This window comes from Mesoplodon mirus (assembly GCF_964341445.2).
Source record: "Mesoplodon mirus genome assembly, chromosome: 2".
NCBI classification, from domain to species: Eukaryota; Metazoa; Chordata; class Mammalia; order Artiodactyla; family Ziphiidae; genus Mesoplodon; species Mesoplodon mirus.
This window is the reverse complement of record NC_138977.1, coordinates 35,878,467-35,897,277: the sequence shown is the minus strand read 5'-3', so window position 1 is coordinate 35,897,277 and position 18,811 is coordinate 35,878,467. Positions and strand designations below refer to the sequence as shown.

Below are 18,811 nucleotides of genomic sequence, written 5' to 3'. Positions count from 1 at the left end.
GTTTAGGCAAAGGGGGTCCACATTTGCATAGAAGCTGCGGAAAGAAAGACCCAAAGAGGAAGCAAAGGAAACAGAAAGCATCTGCTACATTTGCTGAGTCCTTGTCATGTTTCCAAGCCCTGGCTCAGGTGTTGTACATGTGTTATCCTGTGTAAAATCCTCCCAACAATCACCAGGGAACATTGTGCATGTATGTAAGCACAAACATGTGTCACTAACCTGTTATCCTCATTGACGGATTTTGACTTTGACTTTTCAGTGCCTTCTACTCCTGTGCACATTGGCATTGGCATGAAAAACTACATGAAGAAAGCTTCCTGCGTTCAAGACAGTGCTGTAAATTCTTCTGAGGATCACGGCTGCCCACGTGGCACCCCAAGGCACATCGCAGATAGCTCATTTGGGCTGTCTGGGGGCCTGCGGGAGGGAAGCCTGAGTTCTCAAGATTCCAGGACTGAGAGTGCCAGCTTGTCCCAGAGCCAGGTCAATGGTTTCTTTGTCAGCCATGTAGGTGACCAAAGCTGGCAGGAATCACAGCACGGCAGCCCTTCCCCATCTGTGATATCCAAAGCCACTGAGAAAAAGGGGACTTCTATTGACAGTAACCAAAACAAAGCTAAAAAAGCAGGCATGTATGATGCAACAGATTACTCTGACCATGGAGAATCAGACATGGATGAAGCCACTTATTCCAGCAGTCGGGATCATCAAACACCAAAAAAGGCATTGTTGAATTTGAATCTTTGTTTTTTTCACTTAACAAAGCAAACAACAGCAAATATATTATAGAGCACAGTAATCTACTATAAACTGAGTACATTGCTCTGGAAAGGAGAAATAGTTTATATATTATGCTACTAACTGCTACTGCATTTGATGCTAACTTTCAGAGAAATTAGCAGCTTTGAATACTAACTCCAAAATGGCTGTCATTCTGGGAACTTGCTACGTGATTACACAAAGGAATGAATAATCAGATTATGACTGTTTTCTATAAATTGTTTATCTCTTGATATTTATATTAATAAGAGAATTTAATATCTGAAAAAATTGTTCCTAAATAGTTCATATAATGGACAGTTGACTTTACTACTGATAGCCTAATTTATTCTGAAGTTCTGAATGTATGATAATAATAGCAACAAAATAGAACATTGTTCATTTCCTAGAAATTTTAGAAATGATATTAATTTATACTCATATTCACAAGCGGGTTCAGCAAAGAACCTTAAGCCCTTTGTTCATTGAAAAACATTCCTCGTAAGAGAGTTATGTCCTTATAAACTGGGCTTAGCTGTTGTGTCTGTGTTCATAGCAGATTTGTAAACATTAGCAAAATAAACATGAGGCCTCCTCATCTTAAAGGCCCAAGTTAAAAGCTACTGCTTGATATGTATTGTTTTTTAAATGAAATGGAAATACTTTCTAAATTTGAGTGTATAAAAAGCATTGGATAAGGATTATGTAAAAGCCAGGTTTGAATTGGGTTCTGGCTTCCCTCTGCCATATCTGTTTGACCTGAAGAAAGCCCTTTAATCTCTAGACCTCAATTTCCTCAACCATAAACTATGAAGGCATTGGATTAGTTGATCCCTAAGATCTCTTCCAAACTTCATGATCTTCAGATCTACTCTGTCCCTTAATGTCTTACTTTTTCTTAATTTTTTTAAAAAAACACATATCGATCTTCCATTCAGTTTGACTCTAACAAGAAATCCTTTTGTTTGTTTTTCTTTGTTAAGGAATCTTCCTCCTCAATGAATACATCCAACAAAATGAATTTTAAAACTTTTCCTTCATCACCTCCTAAACCTGGAGATACCTTTGAGGTTGAACTGGCTAAAAATGAAAACAGCTTGGGGATAAGTGTCACGGTACTGTTTGACAAGGTTTTCAAATGTTTTCTCTTCTCCATTTCCAGCAGCCTACTGTATGTCAATTTATTAATTGAATTATTTTGCTTCAAAAGGGAAACTTGTCAAATATTTCCAAAATTAAAAATTGAATTATATCTTAAGACTTCTTTTAAAAAACTTGAGTGTGCTACTCACTTTTTCCTGTGGTTTAAAAGAAATTAGACAAATGCTGTTTTCCCCCATAGATCTCATACTTGCTTAATCTGAATACAAGACTTGAAAAATATAAAATTATGTTCTGTTTGTTAATAAGTAACATACTTATTAACAAATAAGTATGTTTTGTATACATTTGACATCTTCTGCATTAGCATGGAATAATACATTTTAACCTACATTATAAATAAGTAAAGTCTAATAAATATTTATATGGCCTTTCGCTTCATAATACATCTTAAAATGTAAATATGATTAGTATCTTAATATTGGAAGTTCCCAAGAATATATGTAGTACTTTTAAAGTAGTTAAAATATGAGCATAGGCTATTTGATGAAATTACTTTAGAATTCTATTAATGAATACACTGTACCCTAAGTGTAACATTATCATTTATGACATTTAAAGGATATTGTTAGTCATGAAAAGCCATTTAGAAGTAAGGTAGAAATAGCACTCTTAACATATAGAGATCAAAAAGCAAACCTACTTTTCTTTCAGTTTTAATAATACCGTAACCCTTTCCCCCTTGTTCTTAACTTCTTTGGAATTTTATTATCTTCCTATTGTGAAGGGAAATAAAAGCTGAATATCCACAAGAGATGGAGAATCTACCCATTAGATCTCATCTACACTGTAACAAAACTTCTATACCAACATCTTTTAAAATGAAAAGAAAATTTTCCCTTGACTCATGAGATTTGCTTTCAGATTAGCAAATATGATCTGAAGTATATTATTCCATATGCTGTTTTTTCTGACAGTTATATTCTCACACTAATTTTGCATGGATGGATTTTTGCTTGCTGCTTGTGCGTAATGCATGGTATAGACTTATAAAAGGAAGAGCAACTCCTCATACAGTCAAGACCTGGCATGTTGTTATTTTCTGAATAAAGAATTTTTCTAAAAAAGTAACTGCTTTAACATTTGGAAAACTTACTAGAAATATTCTTGGGTATTGAAGTAATTGCATGTGCTGATGTGATGCTGCTGCTTTGGCTGATGAATTGAATGCTTTCTATGTCTCAGATTTGAAAGATAGAGTGGGAAATTTTTCATATTACAAAATGCTATTTTATTTGCCTTTGTCTGCTTAGGGAGGTGTGAATACCAGTGTCAGACATGGTGGCATTTATGTGAAAGCTGTTATTCCCAAGGGAGCAGCAGAGTCTGATGGCAGAATTCACAAAGGTAGAGTGTTTATGTGTATGGGAATTACATATAGGATTATCACTTCAACAAATGAAGAAGAAATTGGAAAGTTGATACAGACGTTCAAATTATTCATAATATGAAATAAGAACATATCAATTATTTTAAGACTATGGCATTAAAAAATTCCTTGATATAATTCAAAAAAAATTTTTTTTGGAGTATAATTCCTTTACAATGTTGTGTTAGTTTCTGCTGTAGAACAAAGTGAATTAGCTACATGTATACATATATCCCCTCCCTCTTGAGCCTCCCTCCCACCACCAACCCCCACCCCCACACGTATCCCACCCCTCTAGGTCATCACAGAGCACTGAGCTGAGCTCCCTGTGCTATACGGAGCTGTAGCAGCAGCTTCCCACTAGCTATCTGTTTTACACATGGTAGTGTATATATGTCAGTGCTACTCTCTCAATTCGTCCCACCCTCCCCTGCCCGCGCTGTGTCCACAAGTCCGTTCTCTACATCTGCGTCTCTTTTCCTGCCTTGCAAATAGGTTCATCAGTACCATTTTTCTAGATTCCATATATATGTGTTAATATATGATATTTGTTTTTCTCTTTCTGACTTACTTCACTCTGTATGACAGACTGACTCTAGGTCCATCCACATCACTACAAATCACCCAGTTTCGTTCCTTTTTATGGCTGAGTAATATTCCATTGGATATATGTACCACATCTTCTTTATCCATTCATCTGTCGATGGACATTTAGCTTGCTTCCATGTCCTGGCTATTGTAAATAGTGCTGCAGTGAACATTGGGTACATGTATCTTTTTGAATTATGTTTTTCTCAGGGTATGTGCCCAGTAATGGGATTGCTGGGTCATATAGTAGTTCTATTTTTAGTTTTTGTTTTTTGTTGGGTTTTTTTTTAACACCTTTATAGGAGTATAATTGCTTTACAGTGGTGTGTTAGTTTTTGCTTTATAACAAAGTGAATCAGTTATACGTATACATATATCCCCATATCCCCTCCCTCTTGCATCTCCCTCCCACTCTCCCTATCCCACCCCTCTAGATGGTCACAAAGCACCGAGCTGATCTCCCTGTGCTATGTGGCTGCTTCCCACTAGCTATCTGTTTTACATTTGGTAGTGTATATGTGTCCATGCCGCTCTCTCACTTCGTCCCAGCTTACCCTTCTCCCTCCCCGTGTCCTCAAGTCCATTCTCTACGTCTGCGTCTTTATTCCTGTCCAGCCCCTAGGTTCTTCACAACCTTTTTTTTTTTTTAGATTCCATATATAGGTCCATCCACCTCACTACTAATAACTCAATTTTGTTTCTTTTTATAGCTGAGTAATATTTCACTGTATATATGTGCCACATCTTCTTTACCCCTTCATCTGTTGATGGACACTTAGGTTGCTTCCATGTCCTGGCTATTGTAAATAGAGCTGCAGTGAACATTGTGGTACATGACTTTTTGAATTATGGTTTTCTCAGGGTATATGCCCAGTAGTGGGATTGCTGGGTCGTATGGTAGTTCTATTTTTGTTTTTTAAGGAATCTCCATACTGTTCTCCAAAGCAGCTGTACCAATGACATTCTCACCAACAGTACAAGAGGGTTCCCCTTTCTCCACACCCTCTCCAGCATTTATTGCTTGTAGATTTTTTTGTTGATGGCTATTCTGACCATTGTAAGGTGATACCTCATTGTGGTTTTGATTTTCATTTCTCTAATAATTAGTGATGTTGAGCATCTTTTCATGTGTTTGTTGGCAATCTGTGTGTCTTCTTTGGAGAAATGTCTGTTTAGGTCTTCCGCCCATTTTTGGATTGGGTTGTTTGTTTTTTTGATGTTGAGCTGCATAAGCTGCTTGTATATTTTGGAGATTAATCCTTTGTCAGTTGCTTTGTTTGCAAATATTTTCTCCCATTCTGAGGGTTGTCTTTTGGTCTTGTTTATGGTTTCCTTTGCTGTGGAAAAGCTTTTAAGTTTAATTAGGTCCCATTTATTTATTTTTGTTTTTATTTTTGTTACTCTAGGAGGTGGGCCAAAAACTCTTATTTTAAGCTTATTCTCTCATATCAGAAAATATCTTGACAGTGTTTTAGTTCATGTTTTGTATTGATACTTTCTAAGAAGCAAATTGCCAGAGATTGCAAAAGGGATAGTGCCCTTGCAAAAACACTGACATCTGCATTTCTAATAAGAACTAACTAGGTTTGTTCTCCCCAGTCTCTCTACATTTGTAGTTCAGTTTATCTTTTTTCCCTAATTTAAACTGATTTTATAATATATACAATATCCTGTTCTAAAATGATTAGCCATAGAATTGAGAAAGGAATTAAGTACATGTTAAAGAAACTCTGTGACACAGTTTTGTCCAGAATTTGTCTGAGTCTCTCCTCAAGCAATTAGTACAAAACGAGACCATATGGTATTAAATAACATGTAGAATCTTTATTTTATGATTTGCTTCTTTCAACATTACTGCCTAATTTGTAGGTGATCGTGTCCTAGCTGTCAATGGAGTTAGTCTGGAAGGAGCTACTCATAAGCAAGCTGTGGAGACACTGAGAAATACAGGACAGGTAATAGATCATTATACCAACCTTTTCTAGATACCATAAAACATAATAATGTGTGAATAATACCAATTTCACTGAGATCTCCAAATTTATTAGTCAAGAAACAAAGCCTTATTCGTGTAAACATGCTTGTATTTTTCCCTCCAAACTGGGAAGCAAGTATTATGATGAGGATTTTTATTTAGGAAGCTGGCTTTCTCTATCACATTTAGCCCTTATATTACCAGAGATCTGACAGGAGGAAGGAGGCAGATTGCATTAAAATTTTTTTCATAAACATCTACAAATACCTAGCGATTTTCACTTCTAGTTATTTCAGCCCAGAGGCTAAATTCACATTGGTCTAATACATTTTGAGTCAGGGAGTTTACCAAATTACTTATAAAGATCTTTATATTATTAGGTTAGTGGTGATTTTACTTTAATACCTGAATTTTCTATAACATGTTTATATTATTTTTATAATAGAATTTTTTTCTTTCTAATAGTTTATCTTTTTATACAGTTTTCAAAACCTTGATTTTGAAACTTTCAGTCCCTTGCTTTTTCCCTCTATTTTTTTCTCCCTCTACTTGTATTTTGGTAGACCAGGTAGTTACTTTAAATCATTTTATACCATCAACTATACAAAGTCCTGAAAACTTACCTACTTTCTTATAAAACTTTCTTCTTAGTTAATGAAGTACTGTTCTATTTGTCCAGGTGGTTCATCTGTTGTTAGAAAAGGGACAGTCTCCAGCATCCAAAGAACATGTCCCTGTAACCCCACAGTGTACCCTCTCAGATCCAGATGCCCAAGGTCAAGCCCCAGAAAAAATGATGAAGAAAATGACTCACGTCAAAGACTACAGCTTTGTTACTGAAGGTCAGACCTTGGGAGACTGTCACCTCACATTAAACTTATTCCTGGATTATTTAAAATGTGATTTTTACATGTTGGATCACAATTCATACCTGGGTCTCTTTATTCTTGTCAAGTGTAAATAATAATCTGATGCAGCACTATACTAAATTAAAAAAAAAACGAAACAGACACGTTTATAGCTGTTGAAGTCTGAAAGGCTTTGGATAATGAAATCATGCACGAAGCAAATTATGGTCATTTAATAGTGCCTTAAATAGTTGTCAAATTCAAAATAAAATTTGTACAGGAAAAAGATAAATATAAATAATTGCTGAGAATGGCTTCAAACCCATATGAAACCTTGACTCTTACATTTTTTATATTTCTGTTTAATTGTATGGACTTGTGAAGCTAAGCCTGGGCAGAAATTCACTAACAGTTCCCAGATACTAGTTTTTCTTACAAAATTTTCCAGCCTTTGGACATACCACTAATTGGAAGTAAAATAAGGAAATTAAGGCTGATGTGGTAGTGAGTTTTTCATAAGGCTAAATGTGTTCATAGTACAGAAGTGCCCTCTGAGTCCATCTATGTTCCTTTTGAGGTTCTAAATGTCCTTTACTTTCTAAATGGTGGTGGTGGTATATAGTCATTGTTTTGTCTTTATTTTAAATTTTTCTTTGATTATACAAATGTTAGCAACTCTGAATTATTCTCCAAAATAAAAGGAAAATATTATCCCAATCTATATTATTTTTCCTGATTATGAAAATACAATTAGTGTATCCACTTAATCTCACTGCTTTACGTTCTTTATTTCTTCCATTACTCTTTCTCTAAATATGTTTTTCATGCTTTCCGGGTTATTGTTCTTTTAATTTCTTTTGTTGATGAGAACTTTATCACAATGCTTTGCAGTTTTCTGGATTAAATTGTGCCTCACCTAAATATTAGAAGGTCACCTCACTTGCCCTTAACCCTTCTCTATCATCTGTTTTGCTCTTCTTACCATCTCTTTCCCATTGTATACCTGAATTTCTCTTATTCTTCTCCTTTCTTGTTTTTCTCCCTCTTTTTCTCTGTCATTGTACAGTTTTATAAAACATATGGAATTAAAACATCATTTCATTTTCAGAACCCTTATTTCAGAACCCACTTTTCTGTTCAAACAGCATATTAGTTCATGCAGCTTAAGTTTTCTTAATAATAGAGAGTGTGAAATAGGATTTAAATATAGAATAAGCATACAATAATTGCATATAAAGCTGTAAATATGGTGGAAATGGGCTTTTTAAAATGTATCAAAAGTATATATGTTTATATGTTCATATGTATACACAGCCTGTTAAGAATATTTACTTTCTTTATATTTTTTTTTCTCCAGAGAATACATTTGAGGTGAAATTGTTTAAAAATAGCTCAGGCCTAGGGTTCAGTTTTTCTCGAGAAGATAATCTTATACCCGAGCAAATGAACATCAGCATAGTAAGGGTTAAAAAGCTCTTTCCGGGACAGCCAGCAGCAGAAAGTGGACAAATTGATGTGGGAGATGTTATCTTGAAAGTGAATGGAGCCTCTTTGAAAGGACTGTCTCAGCAGGTGAGCCCCCAGCATGTGGAGTGCAGCATTTTTAATGAGTTGTATTGGCTTTTCAGAATGATTTCATAATGCTGGTTTAACTGTATCTTCATTTCTCACTCACGGTACCCACAGGAAGTCATATCCACTCTCAGGGGAACATCTCCAGAAGTATCCTTGCTTCTCTGTAGACCACCACCTGGTGTGCTACCAGAAATCGACCCTGCTCCTTTGGTGAGACTTAGGAAAAGTAATTTCTATATTTACAGAGTATCAATTGAATGATTAATTCAGTTGTAGTGGTTTCATCATAGTTTGATCTCCTGGGTTTCATCCTAGTTACTTCTTTAGCTACGAGTATTATCTTGTGTGGGTCACATAATCTCTGAATGTAATCTATGTTTGTAATATAAAGTAATTTAGTTCACTTTCTCTTCTCTCTCTTCCAATTCTAAGATTCTAGGATTCTAGGATTTTAGGGATTTATTTCCCAAACATAAATAGAAAAAGACATAAAACACTGGTTATAAAAACCTTTTGTCCATTTCTTCATTGAACCAAATTTGGAAATGTAATCCTCATTCTGAGCTAGTTTAGATGAAAATGAGAATTATTTAAGATTTTTTGCCTTAACTTTTAATACTAGAAATCACATAGTAGGCAGTATATTTGTCCATTTCCTTTCTTATGTTAAGGAATAGCTAAAGGATCCAAAATCTATTTTGATGGTTATTTATACATTGCATACTGATAGGTGAGAATCCATACATAGATGGATAATAATCTAATTGAAAGACAGCCTCTGGCCTGTCTACTTAAAATAGTGCTCCGTTACCAATGAACATGATCCCTGTGTATGAAAGGCAGGAGTGTCTGGCCCCAGAAACTTTAACCCTTATATCCAGGAGAAAGAGGGAGTATTATAAGGACATTAACAGGAAAGCAACATTTCTGTAAAGTGCATTATAAATAGCATTTTAAGAGACTACATTGATTTTGGGAACCAGATAGGAAGAACTGAGTGGAAATTTCTTGAGTATGTAAATTGATACAATCTTTCTGGAAAGCAATCTGGAAGTATTTAACAAGGCCTTTAAAAACATCTTACATGCTGAATAGAGAAAATTCTATTTCTGTTACAGGAAATTACAAGGAAATAATGAGAAACTCAGGTGAAAATCTACATACAAAGAAGTTCTAGATTTCTATTTATAGTGAAAAGCTAGAAACAACTCTGTATGCAATAAAAGAATTCTGAAATAAATTAAAGCTATAGCCATCTGTAAGATTATTATACCGTTTATGCAGTTGTTTTCAAAGCATATTTAAGGATCTCAGAAGATACTCACGGTAGAAACCTAAATTTTGAAAGCAGAGTCCAAAGTGTGATATTAATATATATACTGTAACTCTAATTATGAATGAAAGTATAAGTTGTACAATATTAACAGCTGTTACTTTTATATATGATTTTTTCTCTAATGAGCATAAATTACTTTTGTTATCAAAAAATGAATTGAATATTTTAATAGGAAATGCTTATGTTTAACAAGTTCATTTTCAACCAAATGAAAATATAAGTTAATATAAGTTGTCACACTATGATCTCTTTAAATGTGTCCATTACAGACCCCACTGCAGTCTCCAGCACAAGTACCTCCAAACAACAGTAAAGACCCTCTTCAGACAGCATGTGTGGAGCAAGGCACCAGCTCAGATGAAAATGAAATGTCTGACAAAAGCAAGAAACCATGCACATCCCCATCCAGGAGAGACAGTTATAGTGACAGTAGTGGGAGTGGAGAAGATGACTTAGTGAAAGCTCCAGCAAAGACACCAAATATGAGCTGGAGTTCAGCTTTGCATCAGACTCTAAGCAACATGGTGTCACAGGCACAAAGTCAACACGACGCACTCAAGAGTCAAGGAAATACCATTTGTACCATGTTTTACTATCCTCAGAAAACACCTAATAAACCAGAACTTGAGGACAGGTATTGTCAATATTATGTGTAGCCCACAAAGCAGCTGGTTGGTTTTAGTAACAAGAGCAGCCACCTCCTTTTCTCTAAGAATGAAATGTGTCTATCTGTGAACCTCACAATCGTTAGGCAGAAGGTGACTCTATTGGATATCTAGCTATTGTGTCTGACAGTTTTAGTTAGCACACTCTCTACCCATTTGACCCGAGCCTTGCTGCTCTTTTGAGCATATTTACTAGTAATTAAGAAAGTTTTTTGTATTTCACCATCATTCCTATTACTTATCAGAGGGAGAACAGACCTATTTCGATAGTGATGGGGTAGAAGAGTAAGGAGTAGACATATAAAGGGAAGCGGTAGGGAGGAAGTGGGTAGAGAGTTTGCAAAAGGTAGGACATAAAAGAGTACCGAAGGGGGGGCCAGAAGAAATGATCGAAAGCATAGAGGAATACAAAGGGAAAGACTACATCTATACCTGTGAGAGGTATTCAGACATTTTATGGTTTAGCTGCAACTTTGGGTATATTCAGGTCCGACTATCTATATGTTCAAGTTTTTTTTGTTTTTTTTTTCCTATTGTATCATCCAAAATAACTACAAGAATAAGACTTACTCTTTTCTTATTTCTTCCTTTTTCTTATGTTGAAACACACATTAGGCTTCTGATAACATTAGCCTCAGCCTTGAATTAACAACTAGGAGTCAAAAGTATACCTATTTAGGGCTTCCCTGGTGGCGCAGTGGTTGAGAGTCTGCCTGCCGATGCAGGGGACACGGGTTCGTGCCCCGGTCCAGAAGGATCCCACATGCCGCGGAGCAGCTGGGCCCATGAGCCATGGCCGCTGAGCCTGCGCATCCGGAGCCTGTGCTCCGCAACGGGAGAGGCCACAACAGTGAGAGGCCCGCGTACCACAAAAAAAAAAAAAAAAAAAAGTATACCTATTTAACTTCTCTTACTGATTTATGCAGCTTAAAGAGGTAGACAGAGAATAAGAATCAGTAATGTTAGCATAGAACAGATGTGAAATAAATTCATAGTCCAGAATCAGACAAAAAGTAACTTAGGATCTCAATAAAAAGCAAACATAAATATTTGTTGAGCATTTTCTGTTTTTGGCACAAACTTACTATATTGACATTGCAATGTGTTTGAAAATAGTCTTACTTTGTCTCTGTAGTAATCCTTCCCCTCGACCACCGGATGTAACTCCTGGGCAGAGTTGTCAATCTCAGTCAGCATCTGCTTCCACTAATGCAATGGATAAATATCATATATGTCACACTTCTGAGCCAACTAGACAGGAAAGCTTGACGTCTTTGAAAAATGACTTGGAAAACCACCTTGAAGACTTTGAACTGGTGAGTTATTTCCTTTGTATGAAGAAAATTCCATATTTTCTCAAGTAAAATGTAGTCCTCCACAGTTTCCCTTTAGGGAAAAGGCTGTCTTTTAGATTAGCCTCATATCTATGTCCAGTAAATAGATAACATATCTGGCTGGTGTGTTTCTCTGCTGAGAATTAGGGAAAAAGGCAAAAAGACCTGGGTATAAATCCTGACTCTACCACTGACTTGCTGCAGTTTGGCAGGCGCCTATGGACAAATTACTTAATGCTCTGAGTCTTAGTAGTTTTAGCTCTAAAATGAGACTAGTAACCTCATAGTATTGTGGTGAGGATTAAATGAAATAATGTATGTAGAGTACCTAGCACAGTACCTGTTATTTCCCAAATTTTGATGAGTTACCTGTTTAATTTTTAATCAAGTTTGAATGTAATTTTATTCTCCTCCACACTGTTTTATGGGTGCCTAAATGGAATCCTTTCCTCTAGTAATAGCCCTAGAACTTCTAAAGCTACAAATTCAGTTTGGAAGCCAAATTTCCAAGAATAATATGCTTAACACTGATTCAAAATCACCCTTTTTCAATACTGGTTTTTTTTTGTTGTTACCTAAGTAATAAATATTTATTACAGGAAAATTAGAAAACAAAGATTAAAACCACCTATAATCTCACCACTCAAAAACCATAAACATTTTGGAGTTAATCTTTCCAGATACTTCATTTTCCTATAATTGCGTGTGTGTGTGTGTGTAGCACCTACATCTTCAATTTCATTCTCAGCAACAGAGTGAAAATAATCTTTGAACGATTTCCTTAGAAGTCTGTCATCATGCCTGTAAGCTGTAAGCAACCTTGTCTCAATTGAAATCTTAAAAAAAAAATTATACAACTAAATACCTCAAGTTGTGATATTAGTCACCCAGACTTCATGTTTTTACCCCCCAAAAAACTTTCTTTTGTTGCTCTTGGCATGGGTGTTTGTCTCTGTTCTGAAAATACAAGAATTGAAGCATGAGTAAGTTCTGTCTCAGCTATCTCTAGACAAGCACATAATGTTGAATTTAAACTCAACTCTTACATGGGCAGGGAGGCATTTTCTAGAACTGGACATACCTGGCTTCTTCACTTGAGCAAGTTAAGTAACCTTTTAAGGTTTAGTGTCCTCCTGTGTTAGTCAATGGAAATAATATTTGTCTTTCTCTTTGCCTTTACAGCAAAATAGACAACCTAAAAGAATCACTGTTTTCTTCCCTTAGGAGATAGAACTCCACATTACCCTAATTAAGTCAGAAAAAGGAAGCCTGGGTTTTACAGTAACCAAAGGCAATCAGAGTATTGGTTGTTATGTTCATGATGTCATTCAGGATCCAGCCAAAAGTGATGGAAGGCTAAGACCTGGGGACCGGCTCATAAAGGTGAGACATTTAAGCAGACTCTATTTGTGCAAATGTGGCCAAAGATCAATCCAGGGCTGAAGAAGGAAAAGCAAGAAGGTTGAGTTAATATAATACTCTATTTCACTGCTTGGTTTATGTTTTCCTTCTCCACCTCTTAAAAGTAAAGGCCTTTATATAGTAATAATTTGGAAAATGCTTAATCTCAGTTAAGGCATTAAACAAGCTATCTTGGGTCTCAGGGAGAGAAAGTTTCTAAAATTGCTATAAGAATAAATTTTCTGTATTAGCAAAGTAATGACATTTGTTAGGTATTTTACATTATTATTTCATTTATAATTACTTGGTCATTGTGTTCATGATTTCCACAGTAGAGGGGATTACCAATAAACTAGAGACCATTCTTTATTGTGAATCTCCTACTGGCTAAAATAAATTATATAAAAAGTTAGGGAAATTACTGTATTTTGTTGGCAACTTCTGTGTTCCAGTAATTGTAATCCTACTTTTCCCCATTCTCATCTTTATAGGTTAATGATACAGATGTTACAAAAATGACTCACACAGATGCAGTGAATCTACTCCGAGCTGCGCCCAAAACGGTCAGATTAGTTCTTGGCCGAGTTCTAGAATTACCCAGGATGCTAGTGCTGCCTGATTTGCTACCTGACATTACATTTACATGCAACAAAGAGGAGCTGGGTAATGCAAATTCAAGCTTTGTGCAGTGTGATTTTTCTTGGCTAGATTAAGAGTAAGTACTGTTAAGACTAAGGAAACAAATATTTTTCTGTTCCCTGAAGGTTTTTCCTTATCTGGAGGTCACGACAGCCTTCATCAAGTGGTATATGTTAGTGATATCAATCCGAGGTCAGCTGCAGCCACTGAGGGTAATCTCCAGCTCTTAGACATCATCCACTATGTGAACGGAGTCAGCACACAAGGAATGACTTTGGAAGAAGCTAAGAGAGCATTAGACATGTCACTTCCTTCAGTGGTGCTGAAAGCAACAAGGTACTCTGCAATTATTCACGGATTTTGTTTATGTGTGCACATGCATTTCAGGCCATTAAAAGATACTAGGTTTTCTTAAAGAGATTCCTGAATTAGTAATTCACAGACTAAGTGAATGGGGGTTAGTAATTTATGTGTTTCCTTCATAGTAGTCAAATGTCTGTGCCAGTTTTCATGCTTCGCACCTGCATCCCACACTATCCAGAACAATCCTCAAACAGGTCTCTCCAATCACTGTAGTAAAGCAAGGGCTGTGTGCTGATTGCCTTAGACCTAAATTAAGACCAGCCCTGATGAGGAAAAGGGATAAGAATATATTGACTGGCCCAGGCCAGTCCTGGCCGATTCCCAGAGCTGGGACACGGTCAGTCCTACCTGAACCTCATGTCTACAACCAATGGGGCATAGACTATCACATTCACTATACCTCCTGACAATGTCACGTTATAAAAAATGCTAATAGCAACTTTTCTTTCACTTAATAATGGAAATAAATTGAGAAAAAATATGTATTAGTTTCTCTTTTTTAAATGTTTTTATTTATTTGGCTGCATTGAGTCTTCATTGCGGCATGTGGGATCTTTTTGTTGCGGCACTTGTTGAGGTGCTCATTGCGGTGCATGGGCTCTTTTTTGCGGCACCCAGGCTTCTCTAGTTGTGGCATGCGGGTTTTCTCTTCTCTAGTTGTGGTGCAGGCTCCAGGGTGTGTGGGCTCTGCAGTATGCAGCAGGTGGGCTCTCTAGTTGAGGTGTGCTGGGTTAGTTGCTCCGCGGCATGTGGGATCTTAGTTCCCCAACCAGTGATTGAACCTGTATCACCTGCACTGGAAGGTGGATTCTTTACCACTGGACCACCAGGGAAGTCCCTATGTATTGGTTTCTTACTACTATTAAACTACTACACATTCTTTGTCCTAAAATCAAGGTGTTGGCAAGCTCCCTTCTGTAGGCTCCAGGAGAAAATCCATTTCCTTGCTTTTCCAACTTTTAGACATTGCCCATATTCCTTGGTTCATAGCCCTTTGCCATCTTTAAAGCCAGCAGTCACAGCACTCTTTGCTTTGATCGTCACATCTTTCTGACTCTGACATTCCTACCTCTCTGTTTAACTTATAAGGACCCCTGTGATTACATTGGGCCCAGCCAGATAATCCGGAATAATCTCCTCATCTCTAGATCCTTAATTTACTCACATCTGCAAAATTCCTTTTGCCATGCAAGGTAACATGTTCAAAGGTTCTGGGGATTATAATGCAGACATCTTTGGGGAGCCATTACTCTGCCTGCCACATGTACATGAACCCAGGCTTTCTAGATTACAGTCTTATGTTACATAAGAGAAAACTTCACATTTGTATCTACAATACATGGTGAGTTTTATATAGTATGTCTTCCAAAATATAGAAACTGTTAATTAAATCATTTGATCATAAACCCATTTTTCCTTCTGAACCTTTAAGTTAGATTGTATACTTTTTCCCTTGAACATAACCCCTGACTGGTTTTCTTCAATATTTCTAAAAATTAGATTGGCATACAGTTATTTTCATAGGTGTACCTGAATGTTAATTAGTGGAGGAGGAAAGTGGAATATGTTTTTATGAAAACATTTCTGCTAACCATAGATCTAGGTGAATTTTTTGCCTCCAAATCACTAGAGCACCCCTTACCCTAGGTCTAAAATCAGTTTCTTTTCTCTTTCTACTTTTATCTTTGCTGAATCACTAAATACAGTAGTAGCAGTCATAGTTACCTTACCCTTCATTCTTCTTCCAGCTCTCTCCTCTGTTGTTTTATTTTTGCCCTCTTTTAAGTCCACAGGGGGGCTTTCCTGGTGGCACAGCGGTTAAGAATCTGCCTGCCAATGCAGGGGACACGGGTTCGAGCCCTGGTCCGGGAAGATCCCACATGCCACAGAGCAACTGAGCCCGTGAGCCACAACTACTGAGCCTGTGCTCTAGAGCCCTGAGGCCACAACTGCTGAGCCCATGTGCCATAACTACTGAAGCCCGCTCACCTAGAGCCCGTGCTCCGCAACGAGAGAAGCCACCGCAATGAGAAGCCCGCGCACCGCAAGGAAGAGTAGACCCCACTCGCCGCAATTAGAGAAAGCCCGCGTGCAGCAACAAAGACCTAACTCAGCCAAAAATAAAATAAATAAATGTATTTAAAAATTAAAGAAATAATAAAATAAAGTCCACAGGGTAACAGTAATGGAGGGTTGTATACTTGTGGTAATTATCTGTCAAGAGCTGTAAAGTGTCTGTAATTTTACCCCATTTACAAACTAATAAACTAGCCAGTTATTGTTTTATGAATGCTGGTAGACGATATGAAACTCCTGTATCGGAAACAAAAGACCTTATTACTAAAGGCACAGCAAGCAGCATGAGCACGGTATTGGTGTCGGTTCCCATGTCCTCCAAGTCCCATGGAGATGACATATGTGGGCCTAGTGGGTTTCTGTACATGCAGTGAGTTATAGTACAGGAGAAGAGTACTGTAAGAAGAGCCAGGGAACCCACCACTTTATGGCAGCCTGTAAGAAAGCTTGCGTTTTGTTTGGGGAGCGAGATTACGTAATTCCTCAGGCTTGCTCACCGTGAACATAGCTTTGAGAATTGGCCTAGATAAAAAGTGGTTAGAGCCTTTGCATTTCTGAGGTACCCAGCAAGAACATACAGGGATGCTTAGGACCCATGGCTGATTGATTGCCTCTCCCAACACTGTATACCTTAGGCAACCTCCCTTTTCTTTCAAGTATTAGCAACAATAAAATCACACTCTGATCCTCTTCCAAGGTGCTGTCTCTTGACTGTTTTTCATGTTGGGTGGTACTATTCTTATAATGCTTTGAATATATGTATTTTGTCTAGATTTTCACTTTAAGTAATTCCAAAGAAAAACACATATCGGGATTTAGAGAGGCAAAACTTAGTGACCTGTGGCTTCTGAGTGTAGTTATCTTTGAACTGTCACCTGAGTGACAGTGAATTAAGTTATTAGATCATGAATATTACCAGTGTTTTAAATGAGAGGGGAAATATGGTGATGTATTGAACTGAAACCCAAGAAAGATTATGTAAAGAAGGGATTCTTAACCTTTTTTCAGTCAAGAACGTCTCCCTCAAGCATGTATGGATGACCCCTGATAAAATTTTGTCTGCAGCTTCAGGAAGTACCTAGACCCCCTGAAGCCCATCTAAAATAAAGCTCCTGTGGCTAAATAGTTAACAGATGGCTTGAAGGATATTTAAACAAACATCTTAAATAATTTGCAATTGTGTTTTGTTTTTTTGTAAACAACACAGAGATGGTCATCCAGTGGTTCCCAGTTCTAAGAGGTCTGCTGTTTCAGCTCCAAAGTCAGCCAAAGCCAATGGTAAGGATATAGTCATTTTATGACAGCAAGTAGTTATAGAAAGGTAACTATTTTTTTCCCCAAAAGCAAGTTTGGATACTATGACCAAAATGTTTTTATTGCCCTTCCAGACTGTTTTGCAGGATCTGAGTGAAAAAATTACACTTAAATAAAAGCATCTCTAATATTCTGTGCATAATAGGAAAGAGTGGAGCAGCATGGCATTTAAAGCCAGATAGAACTGAGTTTACAAGTCCTGTGTAACCTTAGCAAGTTACTTGATCTGTATCTAAGCCTCTATTTTCTACCAGTAAAATAAGAACATTAATAGTATCTACCTGTTAAGGTTATAATGAGACATAAATACAATAATATACTTACCACGATGATTGTCACATAATAATTTATTCAGACAGTTACTAAATTTCTTCCCTATGCCAGGCAGTGTTCTGGGCATTGTGAATATAGCAATGAGTAAACAAAGTATCTGTCTAATATTCTAGCATAGTAATAGAAATTGTAATCTTAATAGTTGTGGCAGCAAACATTAATTTAATGCTTTTTCTGGACTAAGCATTCTTCTAGGTGCTTAAATCCTCACAGCAACCCTGTGAGATGAGTATTACTATTATCCTCCTTTTATAGAAGGGGAAACCAAGGCACAGAAAAGTTTGATAACTTGCCCAAGCTACAGGGTTAATAAATAGTCAAGCCAGAATTTAAACCTAAGATGTCTGCCTCCATGCTGTCATTTACATAATCAGGCTCAGTAAATGTAGCTTTTATTGATAGTATTCATATAAGAATGTTAGGTACAGGGGAATGTGGTTGAACTTAAAGAGTATTTGAAATGTAAATCCAGTACTTCTTAGTACTTCTTATATAACTAAACTTTTAGGTTATCAGGCAGTAGTATCTAAATACCAAAATAGCTAAAAGACATCTGCCAATTGCAGTTGTAGTTTGATTATCTTCATTCTCTGTTGTTATCTGAATGCCTTAGGGGTCCTCCTTGCTGCTTTCTAATAGTTCTGGTTCACATTAGAGTCAAACTACCTCACAGAACAGTCAGGAGAGCATTTTTCTAGTGACCTCTGAGAAGACTTCTGTTTGTAACTTTCAAGGCAGAGGAGGGTAGCTGTGCCCTGCCCCCTTGTAGAAACTGCCTAATAATCTGTCTTTATGGGATTCTTTGACCTAATTTCTTTATGAATTCTGAAAGTCACATAGTATCAATAATAGGAACTCTCTTGTAGTGATGAAAATGTAAAATGGTACAACCATTTTGGAAATCAGTTTGACAGTTTCTTAAAAATTTAAACGTATGCCCACCATATGATCCAGCCGTTCCACTCCTGTTTGTTTATTAAAGAGAAAACAAAGCATATATTCATACACAAAAACTTGTACAGGAATTTTTTAGCAGCTTTCTTTGTAATAACCAAAATCTGAAACCACTCAAATG

At 36.7% G+C, this 18,811-nt stretch overlaps 1 protein-coding gene across 8 annotated transcripts in view; it reads left to right on the top strand.

Annotated features, from left to right (window-relative positions):
• PTPN13 (protein tyrosine phosphatase non-receptor type 13) overlaps positions 1–18,811 on the top strand; it is a 225,054-nt gene that overhangs the window by 169,254 nt on the left and 36,989 nt on the right. For 6 of the 8 annotated variants that reach the window (XM_082632173.1, XM_082632172.1, XM_082632169.1 and 3 more), the window contains 13 exons: positions 260–723; positions 1,743–1,889; positions 3,174–3,267; positions 5,747–5,832; positions 6,532–6,694; positions 8,058–8,272; positions 8,387–8,485; positions 9,881–10,245; positions 11,412–11,592; positions 12,835–12,993; positions 13,503–13,674; positions 13,776–13,986; positions 17,297–17,367. In XM_082632173.1, coding sequence (XP_082488299.1) covers positions 260–723; positions 1,743–1,889; positions 3,174–3,267; positions 5,747–5,832; positions 6,532–6,694; positions 8,058–8,272; positions 8,387–8,485; positions 9,881–10,245; positions 11,412–11,592; positions 12,835–12,993; positions 13,503–13,674; positions 13,776–13,986; positions 17,297–17,367 — 2,427 coding nt within the window. The remainder of the gene's footprint in view (positions 1–259; positions 724–1,742; positions 1,890–3,173; positions 3,268–5,746; positions 5,833–6,531; positions 6,695–8,057; positions 8,273–8,386; positions 8,486–9,880; positions 10,246–11,411; positions 11,593–12,834; positions 12,994–13,502; positions 13,675–13,775; positions 13,987–17,296; positions 17,368–18,811) is intronic. The other 2 variants (XM_082632170.1, XM_082632171.1) reach the window with 2 other exon arrangements.